The following is a 16,438-nucleotide window of genomic DNA, read 5'->3' on the forward strand; positions in this document are numbered from 1 at the left end:
TTTACAAGTTTTTATTGAACATTATGAACATTCAGAGCCAATCAGAGACTTTAGATTAGTAATAAGATTATAATAACCAAAATCCTGTAACAGAGTCCCGATATTAAATCTTTATTGCTTTTCAACCATTTACAGCGTGTTAAAAATGCTATTTTATTTCTAAAATATTTAATTTTTACATACTAAATCCAGCCTCTGCTGCTTATAAAAATCTAAACTATTTATTAAAACTGAAACAAACAAAAACTTAACATCTTAAAGTGACTAATAATATTGACCTTTAAAATATATATATATATATATATATATATATTTTTTTTTTTTTTTTTTTTTTATGTAAAACCTGATTTTATACCAGCCAAATAAAAAAAATATTAGAAAAAAAAATATAAGTAATACTGTAATTATTTTCTCGCTCTGTTAAACATCATTTGGGAAATATTTGAAATCTAAATTTGACAGGACGGCTCATCAGTTATTGTGGTTAACAGTACTGTGCAGCACTAATGAGGATCTGAAGATACAAAAAGCAGCAGATCATCAGCAGATCAAACTCTACATTCCACATGTCACACACTCACTTTCAACCTAAATAATACTACAAAATGTTGATCTGAACATAAACCTGTGTCGTCTCAGGTGTGTTCCTCAGGTGTGTGTTCTCAGCAGAGTTCATCCGGTGTGTGTTCTCAGCTGTGATCTTCAGGTGAGTGATCTCAGGTGTATTCTTCAGGTGTGTGTTCCTCAGGTTTGATCTTTAGCAGTGTTCCTTAGGTGTGTGTTTCTCAGGTGTGATCTTCAGGTGTATTTTTCAGATGTGTATTCTCAGCAGTGTTACTCAGGTGTGTGTTCTTCAGGTGTGTGTTTCTCAGGTGTGATCTTCAGCTGTGTTTTTTAGGTGTGTGTTACTTAATTGTGATCTTCAGCAGTGTTCCTCGGGTGTGTTCTTAAGGTGTGTGCTCTCAGCAGTGTTCCTCAGGGGTGTGTTCTTCAGGTGTGTGTTCCTCGGGTGTGTTCTTAAGGTGTGATCTTCAGGTGTGTGTTCTCAGCAGTGTTCCTCAGGGGTGTGTTCTTCAGGTGTGTGTTCCTCAGGTGTGATCTTAAGGTGTGATCTTCAGGTGTGTGTTCTCAGCAGTGTTCCTCAGGGGTGTGTTCTTCAGGTGTGTGTTCTCAGCAGTGTTCCTCAGGGGTGTGTTCTTCAGGTGTGTGTTCCTCAGGTGTGATCTTAAGGTGTGATCTTCAGGTGTGTGTTCTCAGCAGTGTTCCTCAGGGGTGTGTTCTTCAGGTGTGTGTTCCTCAGGTGTGATCTTCAGGTGTGATCTTCAGGTGTGTGTTCCTCAGGTGTGATCTTCAGGTGTGTGTTCCTCAGGTGTGATCTTCAGGTGTGTGTTCCTCAGGTGTGATCTTCAGGAGTGTGTTCCTCAGGTGTGTTCTTCAGGTGTGTGTTCCTCAGGTGTGATCTTCAGGTGTGTGTTCCTCAGGTGTGTTCTTCAGGTGTGTGTTCCTCAGGTGTGATCTTCAGGTGTGTGTTCACACCAGTGTTCTTCAGGTGTGTGTTCCTCAGGTGTGATCTTCAGGAGTGTGTTCCTCAGGTGTGTTCTTCAGGTGTGTGTTCCTCAGGTGTGATCTTCAGGTGTGTGTTCGCAGCAGTGTTCCTCAGGAGTGTGTTCTTCAGGTGTGTGTTCCTCAGGTGTGCGTTCCTCAGGTGTGTGTTCCTCAGGAGTGTGTTCCTCAGATGTGTTCTTCAGGAGTGTGTTCTTCAGGAGTGTGTTCCTCAGGTGTGTTCTTCAGGTGTGTGTTCCTCAGGTGTGATCTTCAGGTGTGTGTTCGCAGCAGTGTTCCTCAGGTGTGTGTTCCTCAGGTGTGTTCTTCAGGTGTTTGTTCCTCAGTTGTGTTCTTCAGGTGTGTGTTCCTCAGGTGTGTTCTCCAGGTGTGTGTTCGCAGCAGTGTTCCTCAGGTGTGTTTCTCAGGTGTTTTCTTCAGGTGTGTGTTCCTCAGGTTTGTGTTCTCCAGGTGTGTTTCTCAGGTGTTTTCTTCAGGTGTGTGTTCCTCAGGTTTGTGTTCTCCAGGTGTATTCTCATCAGTGCTCCTCAGATGTGTCCTGCAGGTGACGCTGGGACAGGTAATGCCTGAGCGCCTCCACCTCGTGCAGCAGGCGCTGGATGTGCACCTGCAGCCGTTGATTCTCGTCCTGCAGCTGCAGCGCCCTCTGCTGGGTCATCTGGATGCGGCGCCGCGCTTTATCTCGACTCTTCCTGACGGCGATGTTGTTTCTCTCTCTCCTCTGCCGGTACTCAGCACTGTCTTTACTCACACCTCGCTTCTGTGCGCACAGGCGGAGCGCAGACGCTGGCGGTGGCTCCAGAAACTGAGCAAAATCCTTAACAGAGAGTCACAAAAGAGAAACACGAACTGAAGTTAATACAAGCTATTGCAGTTTTCATTAAGGTTGAACAATAGTGTATATCATTTAAGCATGGATATTATAATGTGTGTATCGCAGGACTAACTAACTAACTAACTAACTAATTAACTGACTAACTAGAAAAACGGGTAATGTGAGTATGACATATAAAGACCTGTAGTATTAGTATTAGTAATAAGAATAAGACTAACTAACTAACTAACTAACTAACTAACTAACTAACTAACTAACTAACTAACTAATAATTCTACTACTGCCACTACTAACTAGCTAACTAACTAACTAACTAACTAACTAACTAACTAACTAACTGACTAACTAGAAAAACGGGTAATGTGAGTATGACATATAAAGACCTGTAGTATTAGTATTAGTAATAAGAATAAGACTAACTAACTAACTAACTAACTAACTAATAATTCTACTACTGCCACTACTAACTAGCTAACTAACTAACTAACTAACCAACCAACCACACGACTAACTAACTAACTGATAATTCTACTACTGCCACTACTAGTACAACTAACTAACTAACTAACAAACAAACTAACTAACTAACAAACTAACTAACTAACTAACTACAAAACGGGTAAAGTATAACAAAGACTTGTAGTATTAGTAGTAGTAATAATAATAATAGTAGTAATAATAATAAGAAGAAGAAAATGAAAAAAAGAACTAACTAACAAATTAACTAACTGATAATTCTACTACTGCCACTACAAACTAACTAACTAACTAACTAACTAACTAACTAACAACAAAACGGGTAATGAGTGTATGACATATAAAGACCTGTAGTATTAGTAGTAGTAAGAATAAGAAGAAGCAGAATTAACTAACTAACTAACTATCTGATAATTCTACTACTGACACTACTAACTAACTAACTAACTAACAATTATACTACTGCCACTACAAGTTCTACTAACTAACTAACTAACTAACTAACTAACAATTATACTACTGCCACTACAAGTTCTACTAACTAACTAACTAACAATTATACTACTGCCACTACAAGTTCTACTAACTAACTAACTAACTAACTAACAATTATACTACTGTCACTACAAGTTCTACTAACTAACTAACTAACAATTATACTACTGCCACTACAAGTTCTACTAACTAAATAAATAATTAACAATTATACTACTGCCACTACAAGTTCTACTAACTAACTAACTAACAATTATACTACTGCCACTACAAGTTCTACTAACTAACTAACTAACTAACAATTATACTACTGCCACTACAAGTTCTACTAACTAACTAACTAACAATTATACTACTGCCACTACAAGTTCTACTAACTAACTAACTAACTAACAATTATACTACTGCCACTACAAGTTCTACTAACTAACTAACTAACAATTATACTACTGTCACTACAAGTTCTACTAACTAACTAACTAACAATTATACTACTGCCACTACAAGTTCTACTAACTAACTAACTAACTAACAATTATACTACTGCCACTACAAGTTCTACTAACTAACTAACTAACTAACAATTATACTACTGCCACTACAAGTTCTACTAACTAACTAACTAACAATTATACTACTGCCACTACAAGTTCTACTAACTAACTAACTAACAATTATACTACTGCCACTACAAGTTCTACTAACTAACTAACTAACTAACAATTATACTACTGCCACTACAAGTTCTACTAACTAACTAACTAACTAACAATTATACTACTGCCACTACAAGTTCTACTAACTAACTAACTAACTAACTAACAATTATACTACTGCCACTACAAGTTCTACTAACTAACTAACTAACAATTATACTACTGCCACTACAAGTTCTACTAACTAACTAACTAACTAACTAACTAACAATTATACTACTGCCACTACAAGTTCTACTAACTAACTAACTAACAATTATACTACTGCCACTACAAGTTCTACTAACTAACTAACTAACTAACTAACTAACAATTATACTACTGCCACTACAAGTTCTACTAACTAACTAACTAACAATTATACTACTGCCACTACAAGTTCTACTAACTAACTAACTAACTAACTAACTAACAATTATACTACTGCCACTACAAGTTCTACTAACTAACTAACTAACAATTATACTACTGCCACTACAAGTTCTACTAACTAACTAACTAACTAACTAACTAACTAACTAACTAACTAACAAACAATTATACTACTGCCACTACAAGTTCTACTAACTAACTAACTAACTAACTAAACCACCCACCCACCCACCAACTAACTAACTAACTCATCCAGCACGTTTTACGCAGCGGATGCCCTTCCAGCCGCAACCCATCACTGGGAAACACTCATACACACTCAATTACACACATACACTACGGATATATTAGCAACCCAATTCACTTGTACCGCATGTGTTTGGACTGTGGGTAAAACCGGAGCACCCGGAGGAAACCCACGCCAACACGGGGAGAACATGCAAACAACACATAGAAATGCCAACTGGCCCAGCCTAAGCTTGAAACAGCAACTTTCTTGCTGTGAGGCGATTGTGCTACCCACTGCACCACCGCATCACGGATTAGACTATTTATTAAAGGTTAAAAGATAAAGATTTTATTGCATATATAGTTTTTATTTCTTTATACAATGATGAGCTTGTTATTTTACATTTGATTGTTCAATTTCTGTACTTGAATACTGTTAGACTCCTCAGAAAACCCTAAAGCACTGTTCATTTACTGCCTAATTACCATAACTTGCCTAATTGCATTCATTTTTTTAGTACACTGTTTTGGTGTAAACGCTGTTGTTCAATCTATTGTGTACATCTCAGAGGTAGCATTATGACATATAAACTTTAGATTTGAGGTTTTTCATGGAGCTTCAGTAGACGTGATTGGAAAATATGTCACAAACTGAATATAAATAACTACTGTTGAGCAAAAAGAAATAGGTAATTGATCTTGTGGTGTGATTTCATTACAGTGACATTTCTATTTCACACACAAATCTCTTTAAAGCAAACGTCTTTCTGTTGGTCAATGTGGGCGATTGCTTGTGAAATGTATGTTGTGAAAATGGCAGTCACGTGGATCCACCAATAAACTGTAAATCCACCACAAAAACATCAACACGAATGATCCAATCTAAATGCATCCAACATACAAAGTGTTCTCACTGGATTATTCATTTGATACATTCTGGAGTTTAATGAAGCATATTCACAGCAAACATTTCTCAAACTTTCTATTCCATCTTCATTTATTTAGTCAGCTTATTTAGCAAATCATAAGCTCTCTATCTACAAGCATTAAATATCCCTGTTTGCATTCAAAACAATTTCATATGAAGAAAAAAAAAACTAAATAGTCTAAACTGATGAAATTATATAAGATTATATAAATAATAGGAACTATTATCTCTAGAACTAATGTACTAGTTATTTTACCCGTATTCTAATATAATATAATATAATATAATATAATATAATATAATATAATATAATATAATATAATATAATATAATATAATATAATATAATAACAAAATAAAATAAAATATAATATAATATAATATAATAAATTAAAATATAAAATAAAATATAAAATAATATAATATAATAAAATATAATATATTTAAATATAATAAAATAAAATGTAAAATAACAAAATATAATATAATATAATAAAATATAATATAATTTAATATAAAATAATTTAATATAATATACTATAATATAATATAATATAATATATAATTTAGTATAATATAATATAATATAATTTAGTATAATATAATATATAATATAATATAATTTAGTATAATATAATATAAAATATAATTTAGTATAATATAATATAAAATAATATAATATAACATAACATAATAATATAACATAATATAATATAATATAATAAAATATAATAAATTAAAATATAAAATAACAAAATATAAAATAATATAATATAATAAAATATAATATATTTAAATATAATAAAATAAAATATTAAATAACAAAATAAAATATAATATAATATAATAAAATATAATATAATTTAATATAAAAGAATTTAATATAATATACTATAATATAATATAATATATAATTTAGTATAATATAATATAATATAATTTAGTATAATATAATATATAATATAATATAATTTAGTATAATATAATATATAATATAATATAATTTAGTATAATATAATATATAATATAATATAATTTAGTATAATATAATATAATATAAAATAATAAAATATAATATAATATAATATAATATAACATAACATAACATAACATAACATAACATAACATAATATAATATAAGATAACATAATATAATATAATTTAACATAATATAATGTAATGTAATGTAATATAATATATAGAACTGTAATTTCTAACCCCGACCGTTTAACAGATCACATGTCTTGACTCAATATACAAAAAAAAAAAAAAAAAAAAAAACAGACGCAAATAAAGATAGAAATGTGTTGGTGTGTTTGTGCGTTATTCTGTTATATGTTTGTGTGTCAGTGTGTTTGTTTGTTTGTTTGTTAGTCTCTGTGTGTTTGTGTGCAAGAATTTTTGTGTTAGTGTGTATGTCTGTGTGTATGTTAGTGTGTTATTACCTGTGTATGTGCAGAACTCTGCTGCACTGAGCGCTCAGTGTTGGTGTTTGGGTTGTTCAGACAGGAGGAGTACGGTAAATAACCCATCATCACCTCGGGACTCTTAGTAAAGCTGATGGTCTGAGTATACAGGGCCGAGTCCATCGGAGTCTGAGCGCTGGAGTCTGAAGACGCCTCGTGCACAGAGAAGATGTTGTCAGACACCGACATCTGTGGAGGAAAATGACCTATACAGTAAAAAAATGACCCATACTGTGTTCAGAATTTCAATGCTATCACTGATTATCACTAATTATTTACTTCTATAAATGTGTGTATATATGAGTATTAATATTGATCCAGTAAAGGAATAACTAGCTTGATTAGGCAAGTTAGGGGAATTGTGCAAGTAATTGTATAACAGTGGTTACAGTGAACTTACATTTCAAACTCCATATTTCTGATCAACTAAACACAAGATTGTAAATTTAACAAAGTTTACTAAACTTTAAATGTTAAGTTGATTAAACATGCACACAAGTTAATACAACTAATCGACTGTGTTAAACAAAATGTATAAAATCAGGAGTTGAAAGCTTAACTGCAACTGCTATCCTCTAACTGTGGACTTAAAAGTAGCAGCTGACAATATTTAGTGGATTAAATTAAATCCATCACGTATCCAATCATATCATTCTATTCTCCATTTACATTTAATCATTTAGCAAATACTTTATGTATGATTTATTTATTTGATTTTAATGACGAATAAAGGAGAAAAAAAAAGAACAAATAACAAGAAACTAAATAAGTTACAGTACAAAATCAGTTCAGAAACAGATGGACCAAACCTCAACCGCATATTGCACAAACAATATATGACACACATATAGTAAATGTAGCTGAAAATTCAGGCAAATAAACACAGGAGAGAATTAAAAGTTATGAACTGAAATAAATAACTAATGAAATAATGAAATGTAAAATAAAATGAAAGGGTTAGGGGCGGCAGATGGGTTTGTTCAAAGCCACTTACATACAAGGAGGCATTCTATTCTATTCGAAATGTTCTATCATTCTATTCTACTCTATAAATAATATTCTATTCTATATTGCTCTATCATTCTATTCTACAATAGTCGATCATTCTATTTTATTCTATTCTGTTCTATTCTATCATTATACTCTAATATTCAATTCCACCATTCTATTTTATTATATACAGTATGTTCTGTCATTCTATTCTACTGTTTAATTCTGTTGGATTTTATTTATTATTCTATCATTTAATTCTATAATATTCTATTCTATCATTCTATTGTATGATCTATTCTATCATTCTATTCTTTAATATTGTTTGTTCATTCCATTCTATTAAATAATATTCTATAATAATCTATTCTATCATTCCATATATTTGATTTCATCATTATAATCTACAATATTCTACTCTCTCATTATAACTTTTGTTGCTTGCTCTTTACGTTCAGCTGACTCTGGCCTTCTCTCTGTCCCTCGGAACTGCCTCTCTTCAATGGGGGGCAGATCATTTAGTGTTATTGCACCCAAACTCTGGAACTCTCCACCACGCTCACTCAGCTCTGCTAATAATATCTCTGAATTCAAATCCTTACTTAAGACTCACTTATTTTCTGAATGCTTCACTTCTGATCTGCCAAACTGACTACTTTATCTGATCCACTTCCACTCTGCTCATATGTCTCTTAGGTCTTGTTTGTGTAATTCCAGTTTGTTATATTTGACTTCATGTATGTTTGTTTATTTTTTTGTCGCATTCCTTGTAAAGTGTCATTGAGCTCTGGAAAGGCGCTATATAAATAAAAATTATTATTATTATTATTATTATATTATATATTATTCTATAATATTCTACTCTCTCATTCTATTCTATTATATATTATTCTATCATTTTATTTTATAATGGTCTATTCTATCATTCTGTTCCATATTATTGTGATTGTTCATTCTATTCTATAATATTCTATATTAATCTATTCTATCATTCTATTCTATAATATTCTATTCAATCATTCTACTCTATTATATTCTATCATTCTGTTCTGTTATGTATTATTCTATCATTCTATTCTACAACAATCTATTCTATCATTCTATTCTTTAATATTCTATTCCATCATTCTATTCTATATTATTCTATCATTATTTTCTATAATATTCTATTCCATTGATCTATTCTATAATACTCTATTCTATATTCTATTCCATCATTCTATTTTATATTATTCTATCATTCTAATCTTTAATATTGTACTCTCATTCTATTCTATAATGTTCTATTCTACCATTCTATTTTATTCTTTAATGATCTATTCTATCACTCTATTCTATAATATTGTGTTTGTTCATTCCATACTATAATAATCTAACTCTATAATATTCTATTCTATCATTCTATAATAATCTAACTCTATAATATTCTATTCTATCATTCTACAATAATCTAACTCTATAATATTCTATTCTATCATTCTACAATAATCTAACTCTATAATATTCTATTCTATCATTCTATAATAATCTAAATCTATAATATTCTATTCTATCATTCTACAATAATCTAACTCTATAATATTCTATCATTCTACAATAATCTAAATTTATAATATTCTATTCTATCATTCTACAATAATCTAACTCTATAATATTCTATTCTATCATTCTACAATAATCTAAATGTATAATATTCTATTCTATCATTCTACAATAATCTAACTCTATAATATTCTATTCTATCATTCTACAATAATCTAACTCTATAATATTCTATTCTATCATTCTACAATAATCTAACTCTATAATATTCTATTCTATCATTCTACAATAATCTAAATGTATAATATTCTATTCTATCATTCTATAATAATCTAAATCTATAATATTCTATCATTCTACAATAATCTAAATGTATAATATTCTATTCTATCATTCTACAATAATCTAAATTTATAATATTCTATTCTATCATTCTACAATAATCTAACTCTATAATATTCTATTCTATCATTCTATAATAATCTAACTCTATAATATTCTATTCTATCATTCTACAATAATCTAACTCTATAATATTCTATTCTATCATTCTACAATAATCTAAATGTATAATATTCTATTCTATCATTCTACAATAATCTAACTCTATAATATTCTATTCTATCATTCTATAATAATCTAACTCTATAATATTCTATTCTATCATTCTACAATAATCTAACTCTATAATATTCTATTCTATCATTCTACAATAATCTAAATGTATAATATTCTATTCTATCATTCTATAATAATCTAAATCTATAATATTCTATTCTATCATTCTATAATAATCTAAATCTATAATATTCTATCATTCTACAATAATCTAAATTTATAATATTCTATTCTATCATTCTACAATAATCTAACTCTATAATATTCTATTCTATCATTCTACAATAATCTAAATCTATAATATTCTATTCTATCATTCTATAATAATCTAAATCTATAATATTCTATCATTCTACAATAATCTAAATTTATAATATTCTATTCTATCATTCTACAATAATCTAAATGTATAATATTCTATTCTATCATTCTACAATAATCTAACTCTATAATATTCTATTCTATCATTCTACAATAATCTAACTCTATAATATTCTATTCTATCATTCTACAATAATCTAACTCTATAATATTCTATTCTATCATTCTACAATAATCTAACTCTAAAATATTCTATTCTATCATTCTACAATAATCTAAATGTATAATATTCTATTCTATCATTCTATAATAATCTAAATCTATAATATTCTATTCTATCATTCTATAATAATCTAAATCTATAATATTCTATCATTCTACAATAATCTAACTCTATAATATTCTATTCTATCATTCTACAATAATCTAACTCTATAATATTCTATTCTATCATTCTACAATAATCTAACTCTATAATATTCTATTCTATCATTCTATAATAATCTAAATCTATAATATTCTATCATTCTACAATAATCTAAATTTATAATATTCTATTCTATCATTCTACAATAATCTAAATGTATAATATTCTATTCTATCATTCTATAATAATCTAACTCTATAATATTCTATTCTATCATTCTACAATAATCTAACTCTATAATATTCTATTCTATCATTCTATAATAATCTAAATCTATAATATTCTATCATTCTACAATAATCTAAATTTATAATATTCTATTCTATCATTCTACAATAATCTAAATGTATAATATTCTATTCTATCATTCTACAATAATCTAACTCTATAATATTCTATTCTATCATTCTACAATAATCTAAATGTATAATATTCTATTCTATCATTCTATAATAATCTAAATGTATAATATTCTATTCTATCATTCTACAATAATCTAACTCTATAATATTCTATTCTATCATTCTACAATAATCTAGATGTATAATATTCTATTCTATCATTCTACAATAATCTAACTCTATAATATTCTATTCTATCATTCTACAATAATCTAAATGTATAATATTCTATTCTATCATTCTACAATAATCTAACTCTATAATATTCTATTCTATCATTCTATAATAATCTAAATCTATAATATTCTATCATTCTACAATAATCTAAATTTATAATATTCTATTCTATCATTCTACAATAATCTAAATGTATAATATTCTATTCTATCATTCTACAATAATCTAACTCTATAATATTCTATTCTATCATTCTACAATAATCTAAATGTATAATATTCTATTCTATCATTCTATAATAATCTAAATCTATAATATTCTATCATTCTACAATAATCTAACTCTATAATATTCTATTCTATCATTCTACAATAATCTAAATGTATAATATTCTATTCTATCATTCTACAATAATCTAAATGTATAATATTCTATTCTATCATTCTATAATAATCTAAATCTATAATATTCTATCATTCTACAATAATCTAAATTTATAATATTCTATTCTATCATTCTACAATAATCTAACTCTATAATATTCTATTCTATCATTCTATAATAATCTAAATCTATAATATTCTATCATTCTACAATAATCTAAATTTATAATATTCTATTCTATCATTCTACAATAATCTAAATGTATAATATTCTATTCTATCATTCTATAATAATCTAACTCTATAATATTCTATTCTATCATTCTACAATAATCTAAATCTATAATATTCTATCATTCTACAATAATCTAAATTTATAATATTCTATTCTATCATTCTACAATAATCTAAATGTATAATATTCTATTCTATCATTCTACAATAATCTAACTCTATAATATTCTATTCTATCATTCTACAATAATCTAAATGTATAATATTCTATTCTATCATTCTATAATAATCTAAATCTATAATATTCTATCATTCTACAATAATCTAACTCTATAATATTCTATTCTATCATTCTACAATAATCTAAATGTATAATATTCTATTCTATCATTCTACAATAATCTAAATGTATAATATTCTATTCTATCATTCTATAATAATCTAAATCTATAATATTCTATCATTCTACAATAATCTAAATTTATAATATTCTATTCTATCATTCTACAATAATCTAAATGTATAATATTCTATTCTATCATTCTACAATAATCTAACTCTATAATATTCTATTCTATCATTCTATAATAATCTAAATCTATAATATTCTATCATTCTACAATAATCTAAATTTATAATATTCTATTCTATCATTCTACAATAATCTAACTCTATAATATTCTATTCTATCATTCTACAATAATCTAAATGTATAATATTCTATTCTATCATTCTATAATAATCTAACTCTATAATATTCTATTCTATCATTCTACAATAATCTAACTCTATAATATTCTATTCTATCATTCTACAATAATCTAACTCTATAATATTCTATTCTATCATTCTATAATAATCTAACTCTATAATATTCTATTCTATCATTCTATAATAATCTAAATCTATAATATTCTATCATTCTACAATAATCTAAATTTATAATATTCTATTCTATCATTCTACAATAATCTAAATGTATAATATTCTATTCTATCATTCTACAATAATCTAACTCTATAATATTCTATTCTATCATTCTACAATAATCTAAATGTATAATATTCTATTCTATCATTCTATAATAATCTAAATCTATAATATTCTATCATTCTACAATAATCTAAATTTATAATATTCTATTCTATCATTCTACAATAATCTAAATTTATAATATTCTATTCTATCATATTCTGCTCTCTTTCTATTCTATAATATCCATTCTTTAATTCTGTATTCTTTCATTGCATTCAATAATTATATTCTATCATTCTAGTGTAAATGTTACTTATACTATATTCTGTTCTGTCACTCTGAAGTTATCGATATAAACTTACTCTGACAGTTTAACATTTAACAAGACTTAGTGAATAATCTGCTGCTGCTGATGATGATGTGAGAAATGTTGAAGGGGTGTTTGTGTGAGTAATATATTCTGTGTATAAAAATAAAAGAGAAGTCTGGGCACTTACGGCTGTGTGTGGAGCTGCTGAACTCTACTCGATCTCGTCTTCTGGATTCTTCTTCTTCTTCTGAATAATCCGTTATGATGATATACACACACAGGTACTGCAGCACTCGTGACGACATCATTTCCTCTGTCACAACATCCCTCTTTCTCTTTCTCTCTCTCTCTCTCCAGTTTTCCTGTTATAAACATTTCAGACGATCTTAGATGCATCTTTGTTTCCAAAAACACCTTTTCATTAACTACCTGTAAATAACTACTCTGTTAATATATCTGTTAATGAACAGTGTCTGTATATTGCGATTCTTAAGCGGTCTGTGTTTATTTGTGGTTGTGAATTGCATTATGGGATGTTGACCTCTGCTTTGTCCACTTCTGAAGCTGTAAATTCAACTCTACAGTTTAACAAAGTGACTTTTACTGACATTTCAGTAGTTTGAGATAATATAATAATGTATAAGAAATAATAACTAGAAAAATAAGTGTTGAAAATGTGCTGCAGTTAATTACAAGGTTTCTGTAGCGTAATATACAACACCAACCTAGACAGCACTGCACACTAATACACACGAGCAGACAAGTCACTTATTTCACTTTTCACGATTAAAAGATGTTGGAAGAAAGATTAAAATCCCCCCCAAAAATGCTATTTCATGGATATATTTTTTTCATAGTGTAACTAAGTAGTTAAATAAATGAAATAATTTGTACAAATTTATCTGTTAGAATTTTAGTATCTCAAATATATAATATATACATACAGTTGAAGTCTGAATTATTAGCCCCCTTTGATTTTTTTTTTCTTTTTTAAATATTTCCTAAATGATGTTTAACAGAGCAATTAAATGTTCACAGTATGTCTGATAATATTTTTTCTTCTGGAGAAAGTCTTATTTGTTTTATTTCGCCAAAAATAACAGCAGTTTTTATTTTTTTAAATACCATTTTAAGGTCAACATTATTAGCCCCTTTAAGCTATATTTTTTCTCGATAGTCTACAGAACAAACCATCATTATACAATAACTTGCTTATTAACCTTACCTGCCAAGTTAACCTAATTAACCTGGTTAATGCTTTAAATGTCACTTTAAGCTGTATAGAAGTGTCTTGAAGAATATCTAGTCTAATATTATTTACTGTCATCATGGCAAAGAGAAAATAAATCAGTTATTAGAGATGAGTTATTAACACTATTACTAAATTGAGACTTCAACTGTGTGTGTGTGTGTGTATATATATATATATATATATATATGTGTGTGTGTGTGTGTGTGTATATAAGTTAGATGACTTCAACTGTATATATACACACACTTTTATATATATAATTAATTACTCATATAAAATTTTCTCAGAATTAGCTTTTTATTAATTTTTTTATCTTACTTATTACATAAAACATGTAATTTAAGTATATTATTATAATAGGAGTATAAATAATAGTAATCATTTATTATATTTTATTTATTATTTACTTAGTTATTTAACAAATAAATGTATAATAAATTAATGTCATAATAATAATAATGTAAAATAAATATGCATATTACATTTCATGAGTTTAAATATACTCATATTTATTATTTAATACTATATTAAATCTAATTTTAAATGATTATTATCATTATTATTCATCCATTCATTTTTATTTCGGCTTAGTCTCTTTATTAATCTGGAGCAATACTATGCAATTTACATTTACTTTATTTAAAATAAACAAGAAACATAAATAAATTAAGAAGACATTCGCATTTATAAACAAAAATCCACGTTTTACACAAAAATCCCCATTGTGTGTGCTTTTTAAAGATACTACATGGACCAACGTGTACATATCATGTTTACATTCTTGTTGTACACTCTTAAAGGTGTGTAAACTCCAGCAATTTTCTTCATGTTATTGTTATTTACTCATATGGGCATGCTTTTACTCATATACCTGGTAAATGTCAGTAGCAGAGCTCAGCAGCGCCTCCTGCAGAAACAACACAAGAATACATCCATTAAGACTACAAACAAATACAGACCACTTTTCTAATTTTGAACTAGATATAATTTCTAAAATTAATCAAATGGTGAGCATCATTCACTAGCTTAAAAACAAATAAATACACCATTTAATCTGGAATAATCTGAATGGAGCTGTAAAAAACTGAATTCAATCACATTGAAATAGATGTACATAATGCAATTTAAAATAACACACACACACTCACCTGTAGCTCCGTCTGCATATGAGATCAATAGCTGAGGTGTAAAGACAATTTCATTTAGACTAAAATCTAAAATCTTATCTGACACTAGGATCATTTTCTGACATCCAAAATACTCACCAATCATCATCTGAAATCTTTATTCTTCACCACTATCATTTAAAACAACACATTTAACACATTTGACAGCAGGAATTGAACAGAATCACATTTAATATGAATAATTATTTGATATGTTTTAATAAGTACAGCTCAGAATACACCGGGTTTCTTCTGCATACATGAGTAGATTGAACTTTATTTCACTCATATTTTGAAACTTCATTTTTAAATTATTTTATAATAATTAATATTTTTTAGATTATATCTTATTTTATTTTATAAAAAATGTGTAGCATCAAACACTTTGCTTGTGTTTTATGCTTTCGATAGCTTTATAATCACTTTTATAAATGCAATTTCATGCAGACATCAATATAGGACGTCTGATTTTTGATGTTATTAAATAGTACTTAAATATAGAGGAATCCTGATGTATTAAAGCTAGATTCAGATGTTAAAATACACAGAAATTTTGTGCATTA

General features: G+C 27.7%; 3 protein-coding genes across 5 annotated transcripts in view; 1 reads left to right on the forward strand and 2 right to left on the reverse strand.

Annotated features, from left to right (window-relative positions):
• Positions 1-16,438, forward strand: part of katnip (katanin interacting protein) — a 1,410,884-nt gene that overhangs the window by 1,294,102 nt on the left and 100,344 nt on the right. The gene's annotated exons all lie outside the window — the stretch shown is intronic.
• On the reverse strand, positions 1,391-13,710 carry cebp1 (CCAAT/enhancer binding protein (C/EBP) 1). 2 transcript variants are annotated; one of them, NM_131837.1, is given in 5 exon segments: positions 1,391-1,571; positions 1,628-1,884; positions 1,913-2,380; positions 7,059-7,268; positions 13,645-13,686. In NM_131837.1, coding segments are annotated over 2 exon segments (510 nt in total). In that variant the 5' UTR covers positions 13,645-13,686; the 3' UTR covers positions 1,391-1,571; positions 1,628-1,884; positions 1,913-2,080.
• Positions 13,721-16,438, reverse strand: part of ttc21a (tetratricopeptide repeat domain 21A) — a 29,376-nt gene continuing 26,658 nt past the window's right edge. For both annotated transcript variants that reach the window (XM_087310073.1, XM_087310068.1), the window contains 2 exons: positions 15,581-15,616; positions 13,721-13,819 (listed from right to left, as the gene is read on the reverse strand). The gene's annotated coding sequence lies outside the window, so the exon portion shown is untranslated. The remainder of the gene's footprint in view (positions 13,820-15,580; positions 15,617-16,438) is intronic.

The sequence above is a fragment of the Danio rerio genome, chromosome 24 (genome assembly GCF_052040795.2).
Source record: "Danio rerio strain M-AB ecotype USA chromosome 24, GRCz13ab, whole genome shotgun sequence".
In the NCBI taxonomy this organism is placed as follows: domain Eukaryota; kingdom Metazoa; phylum Chordata; class Actinopteri; order Cypriniformes; family Danionidae; genus Danio; species Danio rerio.